General features: G+C 41.0%; 1 protein-coding gene across 1 annotated transcript; it reads right to left on the minus strand.

Annotated features, from left to right (window-relative positions):
• Positions 1-575: 575 nt before the first annotated feature.
• Positions 576-21314, minus strand: LOC133619234 (uncharacterized). Its single transcript, XM_072915432.1, has 2 exons — positions 21026-21314; positions 576-2451 (listed from the first exon to the last, which is right to left on the minus strand). Exons 1-2 carry the CDS (start codon positions 21129-21131, stop codon positions 1346-1348), a joined length of 1212 nt encoding a protein of 403 aa, XP_072771533.1. The 5' UTR covers positions 21132-21314; the 3' UTR covers positions 576-1345.
• Between the last annotated feature and the right edge of the window lie 2217 nt (positions 21315-23531).

Consider the following 23531-nt stretch of genomic DNA (forward strand, 5'->3'; position numbering starts at 1 on the left):
TTCAGTTCAGAAATCGCCAAAGTCTGTGATCCCACAGCTCGACCCAAACCTTCCATTGCGACGAACAGCCTTTGGGATCCTTGAGTGGCTGCCATCGTCTTACGAATTTGACGATACACCAGAGCAATTCCCAGCCCAATTCACGGTTCTGCCATGTCCTCGATGGAAAGGACTGAGAGGCACATGATTCCCCATTTCTCCCAGGAATCTCTCACGTACCCCGCAGCAATGGTTCCATCAGGGCAGCCAGGCTCCCCGGAACCTCTTTTCCTCGTCGAAAAGATTTTGTCAATTGAGTCGAGAGTCCAGCTAATCAATTCCGTGATGTTTAGAATTGGAGGACAGCGCAGAGAAAGAGGCTTCAAAAAAACAAAAAACGTGTAGACAGGACAAGACAAAGAAAGCAAGCAGGGAGAAGACGGGAGGAGGAAAAAATGAGACCGCCCTCGCCAAGAGCAAGGCAGAAAATCAAATAATTGCTATTGCGACATCTACTGGACACATTTAGAACAGCTGTTTATTTCATTAAAAAATTTCAGGTTAATTTTTATACTTTGCAAACTCATCCCCCTGATCCGGCCCTCGAGCCGTACGTTTGACACCCCTGATATACAGAGATAGCTTTTGCTACAAACTCTGAAAATAAAGGGTTTTTCTCCTGTGCGTTCTCATAGGGTTAAACAATTTTTTCTTTTTAGTATAGCTTTTAACATTGATGTAGTATTTCTGGTCTTGTCACCCCCCTCCCGGGCAGAAGGGCAACACGACAGAGCGGCTGGATCAAAGGAGATGTCGGACATGCTTTGCTAAACAAAAAGTTGCTTTTATACAAGCGAGCGTCATTATACAAGTCTGCAGTACCTGAAGGACTCCTAAATTGGAGGAGCCGAGCCACCTTCTTATATTCCTTCTTTCTCTGTCTGGGTGTGTGTTAATTCAGTAAGAGTACAACCTGACCATGTAAGGATATGTTCACGTGTAAGTGACCAGAAAACAACCTCTATATGTTGTAACTTAGAAGTTGACGTGAAGATAGACATGGAGTCTCTCCTCCAGGATGGAGCTATCACTTTTACATTACGAAGTCTGAATGTATTGCTTCTTCTCGTGAGAGAGTTACCCCAGTCTACATGCCAATGTCCAACTAAGGCTACTAAATTTATGACGGACTCAACCATTATTTACTTAAACCTGGTGGTTCGCTTTATCCAAGTTGAATATAAACATTCACCATATCTTGAACATAATATGAGTCAAATAATTATTTGTTTTCTCTCGCGCGTGTTCTTGTGTTTTAACATATTTGTTATTGTCCCGCATCTTTCTTATACAATGTGTGAAACACTTACATGTTTTTGTCAATTGTGTGTTTCAATGTGTGTTGGCTCATACCTCGCCTGGAAAAAAAGCTTTTGCCACAAACTGAACAAATAAAGGGTTTTTCTCCGGTGTGTCTTCTCAAGTGCCCTGTGAGATGAGTCTTGAGAGAAAAGCTTTTCCCACAAATTAAACATTTAAATGGTTTTTCTCCAGTGTGCGTTCTCATGTGTCCGGTCAATCTTTCCTTGCGAGAAAAGGTTTTCCCACAAACTGAGCAATTACATGTTTTTTCCCCCGTGTGTGTGTATGTGTGTGCAGTCAAATGTTGTTTACGGGTAAAGTTTTTACCACAAACATTACAATCAAATGGTTTTTCTCCTGTGTGTGTTCTCATGTGTGCTGTCAAACTGCTCCTAAGAGAACATCTTTCGCCACAAACTGAACACATAAACGGTTTTTCTCCTGTGTGTGTTCTCGTGTGCACAGTTAAATGGGCACTTTGGGAAAACGTTTGATCACAAATGGAACATTTAAATGGTTTCTCTCCTGTGTGTGTTCTCATGTGTACTGTCAAGTCGGCCTTTTGAGAAATATTTTTACCACAAACTGAACATGTAAATGGTTTCTCTCCTGTGTGTCCCCTCATGTGTCGAGTCAAATCAATTTTACGACTCAATCCTTTACCACAAACTGAACAACCAAATGGGTATTCTCCTGTGTGACTTCTCATGTGAACAGTCAAAGTGTTCTTTTGAGTAAAGCTTTTACCACAAACTGAGCAGCTGAAACATTTTGTACCACACTTCTTTTTAGAGCTTCCCAAGTTTTTCTTAGTCCTCACATCACTATCACAGTCTGTGTCGCTGCTCAAATGTTCTTCAACCTCGTCTTCAGCCTCACTATCTGACAGTGGAGCTATGAGGTTGTTGAATTGTGGTTTCTCTTCATCATCTTCAGTCTTCACAGAGACAACAGTCAGTGGCAACTTGGTGAGATCAGCTTTCTCCGTTATCCTTAATTCCTCCTCCTCCTCCTCCTCCTCCTCCTCTTTAATGTGGGGGGGCCATGGAGACTCTTGCTTCAAAGTGGAGCCCCCATGTTCATCTGAAGGACTAATCATCTGCTGGACGTCTGCAGGACACCAACAACACAAACACACTTTAGTTGAGGCATGATCCATGAAATGTTTCTCCTTAAAGGGGAACATTATCAAAATTTCAGAAGGGTTAAAACCATTAAAAATCAGTTCCCAGTGGCTTATTTTATTTTTCGAAGTTTTTTTCAAAATTTTACCCATCACGCAATATCCCTAAAAAAAGCTTCAAAGTGCCTGATTTCAACCATCGTTATAAACACCCGTCCATTTTCCTGTGACGTCACACAGTGATGCCGAAACAAACAAACATGGCGCATACAACAGCAAGCTATAGCGACATTAGCTCGGATTTAGACTCGGATTTCAGCGGCTTAAGCGATTCAACAGATTATGCATGTATTGAAACGGATTGTTGTAGTGTGGAGGCAGGTAGCGAAAACGAAATTGAAGAAGAAACTGAAGCTATTGAGCCATATCGGTTTGAACCGTATGCAAGCGAAACCCACGAAAACGACACGACAGCCAGCGACACGGGAGAAAGCGAAGACGAATTCGGCGATCGCCTTCTAACCAACGATTGGTATGTGTTTGTTTGGCATTAAACTAAACTAAACTAACAACTATGAACTAGGTTTACAGTACCGTATTTTCCGCACCATAAGGCGCCCTGGGTTAAAAGCCGCGCCTTCAATGAACGGCATATTTCAAAACTTTGTCCACCTATAAGCCGCCCGGTGTTGTAAGCCGCATCTAACTGCGCTAAAGGAATGTCAAAAAAAACAGTCAGATAGGTCAGTCAAACTTTAATAATATATTAAAAACCAGCGTTTTAACAACTCTGTTCACTCCCAAAATGTACGCAAATGTGCAATCACAAACATAGTAAAATTCAAAATAGTGCAGAGCAATAGCAACATAATGTTGCTCGAACGTTAATGTCACAACACACAAAATAAACATAACGCTCACTTTCTGAAGTTATTCTTCATTCATAAATCCCTGGAATTATTCTCCTTCGTTGTACGAATTGAAAAGTTGGGCGAATGTGGGATCCAAAATGTCGTCTGGCGCTGTCTCCCTGCCTCCCTGTCTTGGTGAACGTCACGTGTGTTCGCCTTCTGTCATCCACTGTTCCCACGCAGTTAGCAGTCTAGCTTCGAAAGACCTGTTGACACCAATATCTAGCGGCTGGAGGTCTTTTGTCAATCCACCCGGAATGACGGCGAGTATTGAATTAAGCGCGTAAGCGTGTCTCTTAATGTGATGTTATGAGCTAGCAAATATAACAACTACACTACCCAGTATGCAACGATAGTGACGAGCATGCGCGGTAGCCCTGAGAAGCGTTGTTGTATGCTGGCAGTTAGAATGTGGTTATGAGCACGCTGTGAGTAAACGTTGAGAACTCAGTTAACACGCCTCGTCTGCATTATTTATAATTAGACAGACAACACACTTAATAGGAGCCATTTTGGGGTCTTTACATAAACACACAAATGGAAATGAAACGTCACATATCCCAGCATGCACCGCGCGCTTCTTCTTCTACGGGGAAAAAAGATGGCGGCTGTTTACCGAAGTTGCGAGACCGAAACTTTATGAAAATGAATCTTAATATTTATCCATATATAAAGCGCACCGGGTTATAAGGCGCACTGTCAGCTTTTGAGAAAATTTGTGGTTTTTAGGTGCGCCTTATAGTGTGGAAAATACGGTATATGAAATACATTTGGTAACAACATGCACTTTGAGAGTGCAGACAGCCCAATTTTCATCAATTAATATATTCTGTAGACATACCCTCATCCGCTCTCTTTTCCTGAAAGCTGATCTGTCCAGTTTTGGAGTTGATGTCAGCAGGCCAGGGAAGGTAGGGTCGATATTCTTCTCTTGATCATCTTCGGTGGCATAAGGGACGGTGTGAGCCAAGACATCCAGGGGGTTTAGCCCGATCGTCTGCGGGAACAAACTGCTTGCCGTGCTACCGAGGTCCTTTGTCCCTGAATTGCTCACACACTCCGGCAGATTCAATGGGGGTCTGGCGGCAGATTTCTTTGACTTTATGGTTGGAAATGCATCTGCTTTGAGTGTCGCAGGATATCCACACATTCTTGCCATCTCTGTCGTAGCATAGCTTTCGTCGGTAAAGTGTGCGGAACAAACGTCCAATTTCTTGCCACTTTGGCATCTTTGGGCCACTGGTGCAACTTGAATCCGTCCCTGTTCGTGTTGTTACACCCTCCGACAACACACCGACGAGGCATGATGTCTTCAAGGTACGGAAAACAGTCGAAAAAACGGAAAATAACAGAGCTGATTTGACTCTGTGTTTGAGAAAATGGCGGATTGCTTCCTGATGTGACGTCACAACGTGACGTCATCGCTCCGAGAGCGAATAATAGAAAGGCGTTTAATTCGCCAAAATTCACCCATTTAGAGTTCGGAAATCGGTAAAAAAATAATATAGTCTTTTTTTCTGCAACATCAAGGTATATATTGACGCTTACATAGGTCTGGTGATAATGTTCCCCTTTAAACTCGCTACACACTTTCTTCTATATACTGTATGTGTGTGTAGTGTTTCATGGACATTCTTTTAATGCTTTGCCAGAATGATGGATCAATGTTTACATCACTTGTCTTACAAGTGAAGCTTTGGGATGAACAATTAATTAAATTTAGATTTATATTGTGGCTTCCTACGATCATAAAAACATTATAAATAAATAAAAAGCAACGGCCATGCAAATTCCCGAGTGAAAGGGATGAGCGAGGGTATGAGTGGGGAAAAAAAAGGACCATGTCGACCAGAAACTTGGGATCTGTCACCATGTTTGTTACTCGGCCTGAGCTTTGTTCCAAAGAAAAAAGTGTCATCAGTGGTTAGGATTTGCGGCAACAGGTGTGGAAAAAAAGTTAAGCTACGCCAGGGGTGCCCACACTTTTTTTGCAGGCGAGCTACTTTTCAATTGACCAAGTGGAAGAGATCTACCTCATTCATACAAACCCCGTTTCCATATGAGTTGGGAAATTGTGTTAAGATGTAAATATAAACGGAATGCAATGATTTGCAAATCATTTTCAACCCATATTCAGTTGAATATGCTACAAAGACAACATATTTGATGTTCAAACTGATGAACTTTTTTTTTTGTGTGCAAATAATCATTAACTTTAGAATTTGATGCCAGCAACACGTGACAAAGAAGTTGGGAAAGGTGGCAATAAATACTGATAAAGTTGAGGAATGCTCATCAAACACTTATTTGGAACATCCCACAGGTGAACAGGCAAATTGGGAACAGGTGGGTGCCATGATTGGGTATAAAAGTAGATTCCATGAAATGCTCAGTCATTCACAAACAAGGATGGGGCGAGGGTCACCACTTTGTCAACAAATGCGTGAGCAAATTGTTGAACAGTTTAAGAAAAACCTTTCTCAACCAGCTATTGCAAGGAATTGAGGGATTCCACCATCTACGGTCCGTAATATCATCAAAGGGTTCAGAGAATCTGGAGAAATCACTGCACGTAAGCAGCTAAGCCCGTGACCTTCGATCCCTCAGGCTGTACTGCATCAACAAGCGACATCAGTGTGTAAAGGATATCACCACATGGGCTCACGAACACTTCAGAAACCCACTGTCAGTAACTACAGTTGGTCGCTACATCTGTAAGTGCAAGTTAAAACTCTCCTATGCAAGGCGAAAACCGTTTATCAACAACACCCAGAAACGCTGTCGGCTTCGCTGGGCCTGAGCTCATCTAAGATGGACTGATACAAAGTGGAAAAGTGTTCTGTGGTCTGACAAGTCCACATTTCAAATTGTTTTTGGAAACTGTGGACGTCGTGTCCTCTGGACCAAAGAGGAAAAGAACCATCCTGATTGTTATAGGCGCAAAGTGTAAAAGCCAGCATGTGTGATGGTATGGGGGTGTATTAGTGCCCAAGACATGGGTAACTTACACATCTGTGAAGGTGCCATTAATGCTGAAAGGTACATACAGGTTTTGGAGCAACATATGTTGCCATCCAAGCAACGTTACCATGGACACCCCTGCTTATTTCAGCAAGACAATGCCAAGCCACGTGCTACATCAACGTGGCTTCATAGTAAAAGAGAGCGGGTACTAGACTGGCCTGCCTGTAGTCCAGACCTGTCTCCCACTGAAAATGTGTGGTGCATTATGAAGCCTAAAATACCACAAGGGAGACCCCCGGACTGTTGAACAACTTAAGCTGTACATCAAGCAAGAATGGGAAAGAATTCCACCTGAGAAGCTTCAAAAATGTGTCTCCTCAGCTCCCAAACGTTTACTGAATGTTGCTAAAAGGAAAGGCCATGTAACACAGTGGTGAACATGCCCTTTCCCAACTACTTTGGCACGTGTTGCAGCCATGAAATTCTAAGTTAATTATTAATTGCAAAAAAAATATAAAGTTTATGAGTTTGAACATCAAATATGTTGTCTTTGTAGTGCATTCAACTGAATATGGGTTGAAAAGGATTTGCAAATCATTGTATTCCGTTTATATTTACATCTTACACAATTTCCCAACTCATATGGAAACAAGGTTTGTATATATGATTTATATTTATTTAATTACTCATGAAAGAGAGATTTTGTTGAAGGTGTTTTCTGATAATACAAGCATGTTTAACATTCCTTTCTGTCATGAAGACAAGAATATAAGTTGGTGCATTAGCTGATTGTGATGACTTGCATTGATTGGAATCAGACAGTAGTGCTGATAACGTCCACATTTTCAAATGGAGGAGAAAAAAAGTCCTCCTTTCTGTCCAATACCACATTAAGATGTGACTTTAAGGTTTTACTACTTACCGTATTTTCCGCACTATTAGCCGCACCTAAAAACCACACATTTACTCAAAAGCTGACAGTGCGGCTTTTAACCCGGTGCGCTTTATATATGGATTAATATTACGATTCATTTTCATAAAGTTTCGATCTCGCAACTTCGGTAAACAGCCGCCATCTTTTTTCCCGGTAGAACAGGAAGCGCTTCTTCTTCTACGCAAGCAACCGCCAAGGTAAGCACCCGCCCCCATAGAACAGGAAGCGCTTCTTCTTCTACTGTAAGCAACCACCCGCCCGCGTAGAAGAAGAAAAAGCGCGCGGATATTACGTTTCATTTCCTTTGTGTGTTTACATCTGTAAAGACCACAAAATGGCTCCTACTAAGCGTCAGGGATCCGGTTCATGAAAAGACGCAATCTCTCCATCCACACACGGATTACTATTTCACAGCAACTGATATTCCTGTGAAACGCACTGTGGATACAACGGGAGCACGTGCGGTGAATATTCGCACCACAGGGAATGAGAAGTCATCCTTCACTGTGGTTCTAGCTTGCCATGCTAATGGCCAGAAACTTCCACCCATGGTGATATTCAAAAGGAAGACCTTGCCAAAAGAGACCTTTCCAGCCGGCGTCATCATAAAAGCTAACTCGAAGGGATGGATGAAGAAAAGATGAGCGAGTGGTTAAGGTAAGTTTAAGTTTACGCGAAGAGGCCGGGTGGCTTTTTTCACGCAGCTCTGTCCATGTTGATATACGTATGTTTGTGATTGCACATTTGCGTACATTTTGGGAGTGAACAGAGTTGTTAGAACGCTGGTTTTTAATATATTATTAAAGTTTGACTGACCTATCTGACTGTTTTTTTGACATTCCTTTAGCGCAGTTAGATGCGGCTTACAACACGGGGCGCCTTATAGGTGGACACAGTTTTGAAATATGCCGTTCATTGAAGGCGCGGCTTTTAACCCAGGGCGCCTTATGGTGCGGAAAATACGGTACGTATAAAATACTACACGGTCAAGCTCCATCCTATCTTGCTGATTGTATTGTACCATATGTCCTGGCAAGAAATCTGCCTTCAAAGAACTCCGGCTTATTAGTGATTCCCAGAGCTCAAAAAAAAGTCTGCGGGCTATAGAGCGTTTTCTATTGGGGCTCCAGTACTATGGAATGCCCTCCCGGTAACAATTAGAGATGCTACCTCAGTAGAAACATTTAAGTCCCATCTTAAAACTCATTTGTATACTCTAGCCTTTAAATAGACCCCCTTTTAGACCAGTTGATCTGCCGTTTCTTTTCTTTTCTGCCCCCCTCTCCCTTGTGGAGGGGGGGCACAGGTCCGGTAGCCATGGAAAAAGTGCTGGCTGTTCAGAGTCGGGACCCGGGGTGGACCGCTCGCATGTGCATCGGTTGGGGACATGTCTGCACTGCTGACCCGTCTCCGCTCGGGATGGTTTCCTGCTGGCCCCACTATGGACTGGACTCTCACTATTATGTTAGATCCACTATGGACTGGACTCTCACTATTATGTTAGATCCACTATGGACTGGACTCTCACTATTATGTTAGATCCACTATGGACTGGACTCTCACTATTATGTGAGATCCACTATGGACTGGACTCTCACTATTATGTTAGATCCACTATGGACTGGACTCTCACTATTATGTTAGATCCACTATGGACTGGACTCTCACTATTATGTTAGATCCACTATGGACTGGACTCTCACTATTATGTTAGATCCACTATGGACTGGACTCTCACTATTATGTGAGATCCACTATGGACTGGACTCTCACACTATTATGTTAGATCCACTATGGACTAGACTCTCACTATTATGTTAGATCCACTATGGACTGGACTCTCACACTATTATGTTAGATCCACTATGGACTGGACTCTCACACTATTATGTTAGATCCACTATGGACTAGACTCTCACTATTATGTTAGATCCACTATGGACTGGACTCTCACACTATTATGTTAGATCCACTATGGACTGGACTCTCACTATTATGTTAGATCCACTATGGACTGGACTCTCACACTATTATGTTAGATCCACTATGGACTGGACTCTCACTATTATGTTAGATCCACTATGGACTGGACTCTCACACTATTATGTTAGATCCACTATGGACTGGACTCTCACTATTATGTTAGATCCACTATGGACTAGACTCTCACTATTATGTTAGATCCACTATGGACTGGACTCTCACTATTATGTTAGATCCACTATGGACTGGACTCTCACTATTATGTTAGATCCACTATGGACTAGACTCTCACTATTATGTTAGATCCACTATGGACTGGACTCTCACTATTGTGTTAGATCCACTATGGACTAGACTCTCACTATTATGTTAGATCCACTATGGACTGGACTCTCACTATTATGTTAGATCCACTATGGACTGGACTCTCACACTATTATGTTAGATCCACTATGGACTGGACTCTCACTATTATGTTAGATCCACTATGGACTGGACTCTCACACTATTATGTTAGATCCACTATGGACTGGACTCTCACTATTATGTTAGATCCACTATGGACTAGACTCTCACTATTATGTTAGATCCACTATGGACTGGACTCTCACTATTATGTTAGATCCACTATGGACTAGACTCTCACTATTATGTTAGATCCACTATGGACTGGACTCTCACTATTATGTTAGATCCACTATGGACTGGACTCTCACACTATTATGTTAGATCCACTATGGACTGGACTCTCACTATTATGTTAGATCCACTATGGACTGGACTCTCACACTATTATGTTAGATCCACTATGGACTGGACTCTCACTATTATGTTAGATCCACTATGGACTGGACTCTCACTATTATGTTAGATCCACTATGGACTGGACTCTCACTATTATGTTAGATCCACTATGGACTGGACTCTCACACTATTATGTTAGATCCACTATGGACTGGACTCTCACTATTATGTTAGATCCACTATGGACTGGACTCTCACACTATTATGTTAGATCCACTATGGACTGGACTCTCACACTATTATGTTAGATCCACTATGGACTGGACTCTCACTATTATGTTAGATCCACTATGGACTAGACTCTCACTATTATGTGAGATCCACTATGGACTGGACTCTCACACTATAATGTTAGATCCACTATGGACTGGACTCTCACTATTATGTTAGATCCACTATGGACTGGACTCTCACACTATTATGTTAGATCCACTATGGACTGGACTCTCACACTATTATGTTAGATCCACTATGGACTGGACTCTCACTATTATGTTAGATCCACTATGGACTAGACTCTCACTATTATGTTAGATCCACTATGGACTGGACTCTCACTATTATGTTAGATCCACTATGGACTAGACTCTCACTATTATGTTAGATCCACTATGGACTGGACTCTCACTATTATGTTAGATCCACTATGGACTGGACTCTCACACTATTATGTTAGATCCACTATGGACTGGACTCTCACACTATTATGTTAGATCCACTATGGACTGGACTCTCACTATTATGTTAGATCCACTATGGACTAGACTCTCACTATTATGTTAGATCCACTATGGACTGGACTCTCACTATTATGTTAGATCCACTATGGACTAGACTCTCACTATTATGTTAGATCCACTATGGACTGGACTCTCACTATTATGTTAGATCCACTATGGACTGGACTCTCACACTATTATGTTAGATCCACTATGGACTGGACTCTCACTATTATGTTAGATCCACTATGGACTGGACTCTCACACTATTATGTTAGATCCACTATGGACTGGACTCTCACTATTATGTTAGATCCACTATGGACTGGACTCTCACTATTATGTTAGATCCACTATGGACTAGACTCTCACAATATTATGTTAGATCCACTATGGACTGGACTCTCACTATTATGTTAGATCCACTATGGACTGGACTCTCACTATTATGTTAGATCCACTATGGACTGGACTCTCACTATTATGTTAGATCCACTATGGACTGGACTCTCACTATTATGTGAGATCCACTATGGACTGGACTCTCACACTATTATGTTAGATCCACTATGGACTGGACTCTCACTATTATGTTAGATCCACTATGGACTGGACTCTTACACGATTATGTTAGATCCACTATGGACTGGACTCTCACGATTATGTTAGATCCACTATGGACTGGACTCTCACACTATTATGTTAGATCCACTATGGACTGGACTCTCACTATTATGTTAGATCCACTATGGACTGGACTCTCACACTATTATGTTAGATACACTATGGACTGGACTCTCACACTATTATGTTAGATCCACTATGGACTAGACTCTCACTATTATGTTAGATCCACTATGGACTGGACTCTCACACTATTATGTTAGATCCACTATGGACTGGACTCTCACTATTATGTTAGATCCACTATGGACTGGACTCTCACACTATTATGTTAGATCCACTATGGACTGGACTCTCACACTATTATGTTAGATCCACTATGGACTAGACTCTCACTATTATGTTAGATCCACTACGGACTGGACTCTCACTATTATGTTAGATCCACTATGGACTGGACTCTCACTATTATGTTAGATCCACTATGGACTAGACTCTCACAATATTATGTTAGATCCACTATGGACTGGACTCTCACTATTATGTTAGATCCACTATGGACTGGACTCTCACTATTATGTTAGATCCACTATGGACTGAACTCTCACTATTATGTGAGATCCACTATGGACTGGACTCTCACACTATTATGTTAGATCCACTATGGACTAGACTCTCACAATATTATGTTAGATCCACTATGGACTGGACTCTCACTATTATGTGAGATCCACTATGGACTGGACTCTCTCACTATTATGTTAGATCCACTATGGACTGGACTCTCACTATTATGTTAGATCCACTATGGACTGGAATCTCACTATTATGTTAGATCCACTATGGACTGGACTCCCACTATTATGCTAGATCCACTATGGACTGGACCCTCACTATTATGTTAGATCCACTATGGACTGGAATCTCACTATTATGTTAGATCCACTATGGACTGGACTCCCACTATTATGCTAGATCCACTATGGACTGGACTCTCACACTATTATGTTAGATCCACTATGGACTGGACTCTCACTATTATGTTAGATCCACTATGGACTGGACTCTCACTATTATGTTAGATCCACTATGGACTAGACTCTCACACTATTATGTTAGATCCACTATGGACTGGACTCTCACTATTATGTTAGATCCACTATGGACTGGACTCTCACACTATTATGTTAGATCCACTATGGACTGGACTCTCACTATTATGTTAGATCCACTATGGACTGGACTCTCACTTATATGTTAGATCCACTATGAACTGGACTCTCACTATTATGTTAGATCCACTATGAACTGGACTCTCACTATTATGTTAGATCCACTATGGACTGGACTTTCACAATATTATGCTAGACCCACTCGACGTCCATTTCATCCGGTCTCCCCAGAAAGGGGGAGGGGGGGTCACCCACTTCTGCGGTCCTCTCCAAGGTTTCTCATAGTCATTCACATTGACATCCCACTGGGTTGTGAGTTTTTCCTTGCCCTTTTGTGGGCTCTGAACCGAGGATGGCGTCGTGGCTTGTGCAGCCCTTTGAGACACTTGTGATTTAGGGCTATATAAATAAACATTGATTGATTGATTGATTGAAAGTGGTTGCTTTTTGTCCAGCTTCCATACTCCTTTTTATACACTTGACAAGAAATACATTGGCGGCAAACCCCAAAGCTTGCTAGCTTGTGCACGCCAGCTTTCTGAGACTCTTATTTTGTTAGCGCAGGCAGGATGAACCAGGGCGTTTATTGTGAAGACCAGAACTGTGCAGTCGGTCTTTAGAGTTTTGACGGCAGGTATGGCACGAGAGTCTGTTGAAATAAAAAGCATTTCTCGCCTTTGTCATTTTTTTTCCTTAATAATGATCTGGCAGCATCCACAATGCCGTGAATGTCAATCAAGTGAGGTCTTAGTGAAAATTGATGATTGCTAATTTTTAGGTCTATTTTTTTAATGCCTGGCTGGCGATCGACTGACACACCCTCCACGATCGACCGGTAGCTCGCGATCGACATAATGGGCACCTCTGGGCTACGCCAAAATAAACAAGACTTAAACAGAACCATCATCTCTATCACTCTGTCACAATTCCCTACAACCCTAGCCCAACCCCTGCCCCCACCACATCCCACCTCCCCGGACTTTAAATAATCAAATGTAAATAATCAAATGTATATACTTGTTCTTATGCTTTCTGAGCTCACTATGTTCACTGCTCGCTGTACATATCCTACCAAGTCAGACCTACACTGTTACAATGTCCATTTCTCAGATGATATACAGGTAAAAGCCAGTAAATTAGAATATTTTGAAAAACTTGATTTATTTCAGTAATTGCATTCAAAAGGTGTAACTTGTACATTATATTTATTCATTGCACACAGACTGATGCATTCAAATGTTTATTTCATTTAATTTTGATGATTTGAAGTGGCAACAAATGAAAATCCAAAATTCCGTGTGTCACAAAATTAGAATATTACTTAAGGCTAATACAAAAAAGGGATTTTTAGAAATGTTGGCCAACTGAAAAGTATGAAAATGAAAAATATGAGCATGTACAATACTCAATACTTGGTTGGAGCTCCTTTTGCCTCAATTACTGCGTTAATGCGGCGTGGCATGGAGTCGATGAGTTTCTGGCACTGCTCAGGTGTTATGAGAGCCCAGGTTGCTCTGATAGTGGCCTTCAACTCTTCTGCGTTTTTGGGTCTGGCATTCTGCATCTTCCTTTTCACAATACCCCACAGATTTTCTATGGGGCTAAGGTCAGGGGAGTTGGCGGGCCAATTTAGAACAGAAATACCATGGTCCGTAAACCAGGCACGGGTAGATTTTGCGCTGTGTGCAGGCGCCAAGTCCTGTTGGAACTTGAAATCTCCATCTCCATAGAGCAGGTCAGCAGCAGGAAGCATGAAGTGCTCTAAAACTTGCTGGTAGACGGCTGCGTTGACCCTGGATCTCAGGAAACAGAGTGGGCCGACACCAGCAGATGACATGGCACCCCAAACCATCACTGATGGTGGAAACTTTACACTAGACTTCAGGCAACGTGGATCCTGTGCCTCTCCTGTCTTCCTCCAGACTCTGGGACCTCGATTTCCAAAGGAAATGCAAAATTTGCATGGTTGGGTGATGGTTTGGGGTGCCATGTCATCTGCTGGTGTCGGTCCACTCTGTTTCCTGAGATCCAGGGTCAACGCAGTCGTCTACCAGCAAGTTTTAGAGCACTTCATGCTTCCTGCTGCTGACCTGCTCTATGGAGATGGAGATTTCAAGTTCCAACAGGACTTGGCGCCTGCACACAGCGCAAAATCTACCCGTGCCTGGTTTACGGACCATGGTATTTCTGTTCTAAATTGGCCCGCCAACTCCCCTGACCTTAGCCCCATAGAAAATCTGTGGGGTATTGTGAAAAGGAAGATGCAGAATGCCAGACCCAAAAACGCAGAAGAGTTGAAGGCCACTATCAGAGCAACCTGGGCTCTCATAACACCTGAGCAGTGCCAGAAACTCATCGACTCCATGCCACGCCGCATTAACGCAGTAATTGAGGCAAAAGGAGCTCCAACCAAGTATTGAGTATTGTACATGCTCATATTTTTCATTTTCATACTTTTCAGTTGGCCAACATTTCTAAAAATCCCTTTTTTGTATTAGCCTTACACAATATTCTAATTTTGTGACACACGGAATTTTGGATTTTCATTTGTTGCCACTTCAAATCATCAAAATTAAATGAAATAAACATTTGAATGCATCAGTCTGTGTGCAATGAATAAATATAATGTACAAGTTACACCTTTTGAATGCAATTACTGAAATAAATCAAGTTTTTCAAAATATTCTAATTTACTGGCTTTTACCTGTAATTGTTGATCCAATCAAATCCAATCCACTTTGTTTGTATAGCACATTTAAACAACAACAATGTTTCCAAAGTGCTGCACAACAATATTAAAAATAATATTAAAAAAAATAATCAAATATTATTCTTAGCTCCACCAATGACTGAGTAAAAACAAAAAATAAATAAATATAGAACCAATATAAAAACAATATAAAAATAAATATGATTACAAACGATTTTAAAGGGAAAAAACAATTAAAACAGTAAATAGAAATCAACATTTATAAAAAACACAGAGGATAACAGAGAACCACACAACTCACGTAGTGTTAAAAGCCAAAGAATAAAAGTGGGTCTTAAGACAAGACTTAAAACACTCCACTGTGGGAGCAGTTCGGACATGGAGGGGCAGAGTGTTCCAGAGCTTAGGGCCGACCACAGAGAAGGCCCTGTCTCTTCTGGATTTAAGTCTGGTCTTGGGCACCACGAGCTGGAGCTGGCTCTCGGACCTCAGAGTGCGCACAGGAGTGTAAATTTGGATGAGGTCCGAGACATACTGAGGTGCCAGTCCATGTAAAGCTTTAAAAACAAACAGCAAGGATTTAAAATCAATTCTAAAATGAAGAGGGAGCCAGTGCAAACTCTGAAGAATTGGGGTTATATGCTCGCGTTTCCTGGCCCCTGTTAAAGGGGAACATTATCACAATTTCAGAATGGTTAAAACCATTAAAAATCAGTTCCCAGTGGCTTATTTTATTTTTCAAAGTTTTTTTCAAAATTTTACCCATCACGCAATATCCCTAAAAAAAGCTTCAAAGTGCCTGATTTTAACCATCGTTATATACACCCGTCCATTTTCCTGTGACGTCACATAGTGATGCCAACACAAACAAACATGGCGGATAGATTAGCAAGGTATAGCGACATTAGCTCGGATTCAGACTCGGATTTCAGCGGCTTAAGCGATTCAACAGATTACGCATGTATTGAAACGGATGGTTGTAGTGTGGAGGCAGGTAGCGAAAACGAAATTGAAGAAGATACTGAAGCTATTGAGCCATATCGGTTTGATCGCCTTCTAACCAGCGATTGGTATGTGTTTGTTTGGCATTAAAGGAAACTAACAACTATGAACTAGGTTTACAGCATATGAAATACATTTGGCAACAACATGCACTTTGAGAGTGCAGACAGCCCATTTCAGGCGCGCTAAGAACATATATTTTTCCACGATTTCATCACTCAGGTTAACCATACCTAAATAGACACAAAATACTGCATTACACAAGACTATCCGAATGTACTCAAATGATTGAATAAAATGAATGTTTTTAAGCTAAATTATTGGTAAACACAGTTTATGTATAATAATTTACGTAAAACCGCGAGTAATGAATAAAGTTTTCATCAATTAATATATTCTGTAGACATACCCTCATCCGCTCTCTTTTCCTGAAAGCTGATCTGTCCAGTTTTGGAGTTGATGTCAGCATCTGCTTTGAGTGTCGCAGGATATCCACACATTCTTGCCATCTCTGTCGTAGCATAGCTTTCGTCGGTAAAGTGTGCGGAACAAACGACTGACCATTTCGTCGGCTTTCCCCACACCCTCGTATTTTGAACAAATTTTGTCCAATTTCTTGCCCCTTTCGCATCTTTGGGCCACTGGTGCAACTTGAATCCGTCCCTGTTCGTGTTGTTACACCCTCCGACAACACACCGACGAAAGTGAGAAAATGGCGGATTGCTTCCCGATGTGACGTCACTTTGTGATGTCATCGCTCCGAGAGAGAATAATAGAAAGGCGTTTAATTCGCCAAAATTCACCCATTTAGAGTTCGGAAATCGGTTAAAAAAATATATGGTCTTTTTTCTGCAACATCAAGGTATATATTGACACTTACATAGGTCTGGTGATAATGTTCCCCTTTAAAAATGTCGAGCAAAGCGAGACCAGCTTGCTAGCAAATAAATACAATTTAAAAAACAGAGGCAGCTCACTGGTAAGTGCTGCTATTTGAGCTATTTTTAGAACAGGCCAGCGGGCTACTCATCTGGTCCTTACGGGCTCCCTGGTGCCCGCGGGCACCGCATTGGTGACCACTGGTTTACACAGTGAAGTACATATTCCGTACAATTGACCACTAAATGGTAACACCCGAATAAGTTTTTCAACTTGTTTAAAGGGGAACATTATCACCAGACCTATGTAAGCGTCAATAAATACCTTGATGTTGCAGAAAAAAGACCATATATTTTTTTAACCGATTTCCGAACTCTAAATGGGTGAATTTTGGCGAATCTCACCTTTATTGTAAGGGGCGTCGTAAGTTGGCAGACCCGTCAGCGATCCTGTTCTGTCTCCCTGTAATGTTTGTCTGATCTTGAATGGGATTGTGCTGAAAATTTTAATTTCCCCTCGGGGATTAATAAAGTATTTCTGATTCTGGGAAATATCGCTTAAAGGAAGACATGAAACTGCTACAGGAAAATACCCCCAAAAAAGAAAAAGCCACCAAAATAGAAGCGCAAGACAAGAACTAAAACCCAAGAGCTATATTGATGCATGCTTGGTTATGCTTTAAAGTAATATCCAACAATTGCGACAACGACTTTTTACTGTCAACTTTGTTTCGGTTTTTTTAATGATTTCTGCTGGTGGTGTGCCTCCGCATTTTGTCAACGCAAAAAATGTGCCTTGGCTCAAAAAAGGTTGAAAAACACTGCAGCACAGGTGTCAAACTCATAAATCATAAACTCATAAATCTGGCCCGCAAACACCTGGAAATGATATGTGTCAATAAAGTATTTAATATTTTCTCACTAAATGTAATTTATTGTTTTCATTTTGACAGTAAAAAATATATGTACTGCTTGAAATTGCATGCATTTTAAACTTTAAAGGGGAACATTATCACCAGACCTATGTAAGCGCCAATATATACCTTGATGTTGCAGAAAAAAGACCATATATTTTTTTAACCGATTTCCGAACTCTAAATGGGTGAATTTTGGCGAATCTCACCTTTATTGTAAGGGGCGTCGTAAGTTGCCAGACCCGTCAGCGATCCTGTTCTGTCTCCCTGTAATGTTTGTCTGATCTTGAATGGGATTGTGCTGAAAATTGTAATTTCCCCTCGGGGATTAATAAAGTATTTCTGATTCTGGGAAATATCGCTTAAAGGAAGACATGAAACTGCTACAGGAAAATACCCCCAAAAAAGAAAAAGCCACCAAAATAGAAGCGCAAGACAAGAACTAAAACCCAAGAGCTATATTGATGCATGCTTGGTTATGCTTTAAAGTAATATCCAACAATTGCGACAACGACTTTTTACTGTCAACTTTGTTTCGTTTTTTTTAATGATTTCTGCTGGTGGTGTACCTCCGCATTTTGTCAACGCAAAAAATGTGCCTTGGCTCAAAAAAGGTTGAAAAACACTGCAGCACAGGTATAAACTCATAAATCTGGCCCGCAAACACCTGGAAATGATATGTGTCAATAAAGTATTTAATATTTTCTCACTAAATGTAATTTATTGTTTTCATTTTGACAGTAAAAAATATATGTACTGCTTGAAATTGCATGCATTTTAAACTTTAAAGGGGAACATTATCACCAGACCTATGTAAGCGTCAATATATACCTTGATGTTGCAGAAAAAAGACCATATATTTTTTTAACCGATTTCCGAACTCTAAATGGGTGAATTTTGGCGAATTAAACGCCTTTCTAATATTCGCTCCCGGAGCGATGACGTCACAACGTGACGTAACATCGGGAAGCAATCCGCCATTTTCTCAAACACCGAGTCAAATCAGCTCTGTTATTTTCCGTTTTTTCGACTGTTTTCCGTACCTTGGAGACATCATGCCTCGTCGGTGTGTTGTCGGAGGGTGTAACAACACGAACAGGGACGGATTCAAGTTGCACCAGTGGCCCAAAGATGCGAAAGGGGCAAGAAATTGGACGTTTGTTCCGCACATTTTACCGACGAAAGCTATGCTACGACAGAGATGGCAAGAATGTGTGGATATCCTGCGACACTCAAAGCAGATGCATTTCCAACGATAAAGTCAAAGAAATCTGCCGCCAGACCCCCATTGAATCTGCTGGAGTGTGTGAGCAATTCAGGGACAAAGGACCTCGGTAGCACGGCAAGCAATGGCGGCAGTTTGTTCCCGCAGATGAGCGAGCTAAACCCCCTGGATGTCTTGTCTCACACCGAAGATGATCAAGAGAAGAATATCGACCCTAGCTTCCCTGGCCTGCTGACATGAGGGTATGTCTACAGAATATATTAATTGATGAAAATTGGGCTGTCTGCACTCTCAAAGTGCATGCTGTTGCCAAATGTATTTCATATGCTGTAAACCTAGTTCATAGTTGTTAGTTTCCTTTAATGCCAAACAAACACATACCAATCGTTGGTTAGAAGGCGATCGCCAAATTCGTCCTCGCTTTCTCCCGTGTCGCTGGCTGTCGTGTCGTTTTCGTCGGTTTTGCTTGCATACGGTTCAAACCGATATGGCTCAATAGCTTCAGTTTCTTCTTCAATTTCGTTTTCGCTACCTGCCTCCACACTACAACCATCCGTTTCAATACATGCGTAATCTGTTGAATCGCTTAAGCCGCTGAAATCCGAGTCTGAATCCGAGCTAATGTCGCTATAGCTTGCTGTTCTTTCCGCCATGTTTGTTTGTGTTGGCTTCACTATGTGACGTCACAGGAAAATGGACGGGTGGTTAAAATCAGGCACTTTGAAGCTTTTTTTAGGGATATTGCGTGATGGGTAGAATTTTGAAAAAAACTTCGAAAAATATAATAAGCCACTGGGAACTGATTTTTAATGGTTTTAACCATTCTGAAATTGTGATAATGTTCACCTTTAAGTCAGGGTCCACGTTAACCAATTCATGGTAATGTGTGTAAGGTGTAGTTTGTTGTGAGTTCATGCACTGTGTTGGTTTTGTTCTTTGAACAAGGTGATGTTCATGCACGGTTCCTTTTGTGCACCAGTAAAAAAAAACATATGACTTTTTCTTGAATTTGAAAAAAAAAAAAACATTTTATTTTTCACTAAAGAAGGGTTCGGTGAATGCGCAGATGAAACTGGTGGGGTTCCGTACCTCCAACAAGGTTAAGAACCACTGCCCTAAAATATAGTTTATCACGGGCATATCGTTATAAAAAGTGTCAGGGTAGGACAGATTGTGCCGAGAAGCAGAGAAGTCAATTTAGAAGTCGACTTTATGAGCTGTGACACTCAAAAGTTGAGAGTAATGAAATGATTCTTGTTCTTTATGACCTCCAATCCTCTGCACGTTGATGTAGACATGTGGTCCAGTCTTCTCTTCACATCTCTTACTCTTCCCCAACATCTCTTCTTTCACATCATTCTTTTCTTTACACAAGCGCTTGTTTTGCTCTTCCACTTTCTTCATTTGACTTTTGCATTCTTTCATCTCCTCTGATGTGAACTCCACTGCCTTCTTCAAGCTAACAATCATGGCGGCTCTTTCTTTACATTCTTCAACAAGGTCGGCTCATTTACACTTTAAGGGCTTGAAATTCAAATAGCTTTCCATCCATCCATTTTCTACCGCTTATTCCCTTCGGGGTCGCGGGGGGCGCTGGAGCCTATCTCAGCTACAATCGGGCGGAAGGCGGGGTACACCCTGGACAAGTCGCCATCTCATCGCAGGGCCAACACAGATAGACAGACAACATTCACACACTGACAAAACTTCAAGTCACTCACCTTCATCTTTCGTCTTTATCTCCGTTGGTGATTTGCTGGAAGTTGATTCTCTTTCATGTTCTCTTTTAGCGGACGTCGCCATCTTAGCATAGCAGTAGTCGTCCATCTTCTATCACGTCTTCAATCTTCACTTCACATATCGCTCCAAACTCAATGCACGTTTCGTGGCTTTGGAAAATACCAATTGAGATATTTGTTGCTATATTTGCTGTGAATCATATGACTTTAAGATCGGGAATTCGAAGAATCTCCGAACAACCATAGCATGCGGTCTTCCTCTTTTTGCTTGGCTTCACCTACAGTTGCGCATGCGCTAGAAGCCCGCCACTTCCGTTTCCTACTCCACAGCAGTGATTTTTCAAAATAAAGGCACTTTAATCTTGTTTTAAAACAATTGTTAGCAAAAGTATCTAACATCAAATAATGGACAACTACTGTTGGAAAATAAAAAATATATATATACAAGCACGTGCACAGACTTTTTCCATGGCTGTTGTTCAAACCAGAAAAAGGGCAAACATCGAGGAAAAAAATCATACATTTTAAAAACTACAAGACACAGATTAATATGTTTCAACATAATTAGTTGTTTTAGTTAAAAAGCTTTAGAAAGTCAAATGATTACTCTGAATAAAGAAGAAAAGCACTAAGAGTGTAGATCTCCACCAGGACCAATCCTATTGTTCACGTGCTACTAAATTGTGTGCCATCTCATGTGTATCGTGTGCTGGTATGACAATAAACTTCCATGAATCCTGTCAAACACCAGACAGTTAGTAATATGGTTTCACATAAAAATGTTGGTGAAACTGCTCATTTCTACCTAGCGATAGGTGGCTCTAACTGTAGTGCTAATCACTCACCAGCAGAAAGCCCTCATCACACTGCTAATCAATAACTACCATCTTAGGCACTTAACATCACTAATCGCCAGTTAACAGCTATCATGCTAAATGTCAACTATCTTAAATGCAAACATGAAAACAAGACACATTAACGTCTTTCCCCATTACAAACATCATAACACAATCTAAACGTATATAAACACATTACTGTCTGAGCATATAAGATATTCAATTGTGTTACATCACAATTTATTATATTGAAATTAGCCATGTGATTAAGATGGGCACGGTCTGACCAATCACAAGTCAGTAGGTGTCAGGCTTGGACAGAGGAAGGGACTCAGATGCAGAGAAGTGATTCCAAATAAAGCTTTTATTTTGAAATACTCTTTAAGCCTCCAGAGCCGAGTAAATTCAATAACTATGAAATACAAAAAATACTATCGACAAAAATGTTCCAAAAGGGAAAAACCGAAAATCACTCCAAAAAAAGGAGGAATACAAAAATAAGGACGATATAATTAGCACCGTAACTGTTATCAAAAACTTTAACAAAAAACGCTCCAAACAGGAGGAAGAAAATAAAGACTATAAAACTTAACTACTCTTAACCAATATAAACAAAAAATCACTCAACAAACTTTGAGGAAAAAATCTTTAAGGAAAAATAATAACTCACCACTGCGGTAGAAAAAGGTAGGAAAACAAAAGTCGCTCTGAGGGAGGAAAAAAGTCAATTCAAAATTACAGCGTGGACTCTTCTGGGAGCAAGGACATAGACGTGAGACAAGGCAAGGCATGGGCATGAACAGGGACATGGAACGCAAGACAGGCACGAAAGCTCGAGACAATCTGGCACAGAACAAGGGGAGGCATGGGCTTATAAAGAACATGAGGGTAATGGGAAACAGGTGGAAACAATCAAGGGTCAGGAATGACGTCAGACTGGTGACACAAGAGGAAGGACCCGTGATCTGAAACAAGAGGAGTTGCTTTTCAAAATAAAACATGTAAATCACAAGACAGAAAACACCAAGACAAGACTTCCCTCACCGCGGTGTGACAGTAGGAGCTGCTTTGTTCTCGTGTTTGGAGAAAGCGGAAGAGCGATTGTCAGCCTGACATTGATGTGTCTCTGAGAACTGAACACATTTTTATAACTTATAACAAAATGTGTTTATACAGTAACCTGCTCACATGAGTCACATTACAGCAGGGGTGTCAAACTCATTTTAGCTCAGGGGCCGCATGGAGGAAAATCTGTTTCCACGTGGGCGGGACGGGTAAAATCATGGCATGATAACTTAAAAATACGACTACGACAACTTCAGAGTATTTTCTTTATTTTTTACTTCGGCCAAAAATAGAACGAGCACATCCTGAAAATGTACTTATCACAAATAATCATCTTGACAAATACTCCAAGTTAGTAAAATATTTTGAGAAAAACAAATGGCATCTTTTCAAAAACACCTTGAAGAACACAATGAATTTAGACTTAATCTCAGTGTTTCTATTAAACTTTAAGTCACAACCCATCTAGGATTGAACAAAAAACAAAATAAAGCATGAATAAAAACTATTCTATGTATCAACTACCTCATTTGTCATTTCCACATATTAATCCTGTGCTAACTCAACAAACCATACAAACTGAGGTA

This window comes from Nerophis lumbriciformis, linkage group LG20 (genome assembly GCF_033978685.3).
Source record: "Nerophis lumbriciformis linkage group LG20, RoL_Nlum_v2.1, whole genome shotgun sequence".
NCBI classification, from domain to species: domain Eukaryota; kingdom Metazoa; phylum Chordata; class Actinopteri; order Syngnathiformes; family Syngnathidae; genus Nerophis; species Nerophis lumbriciformis.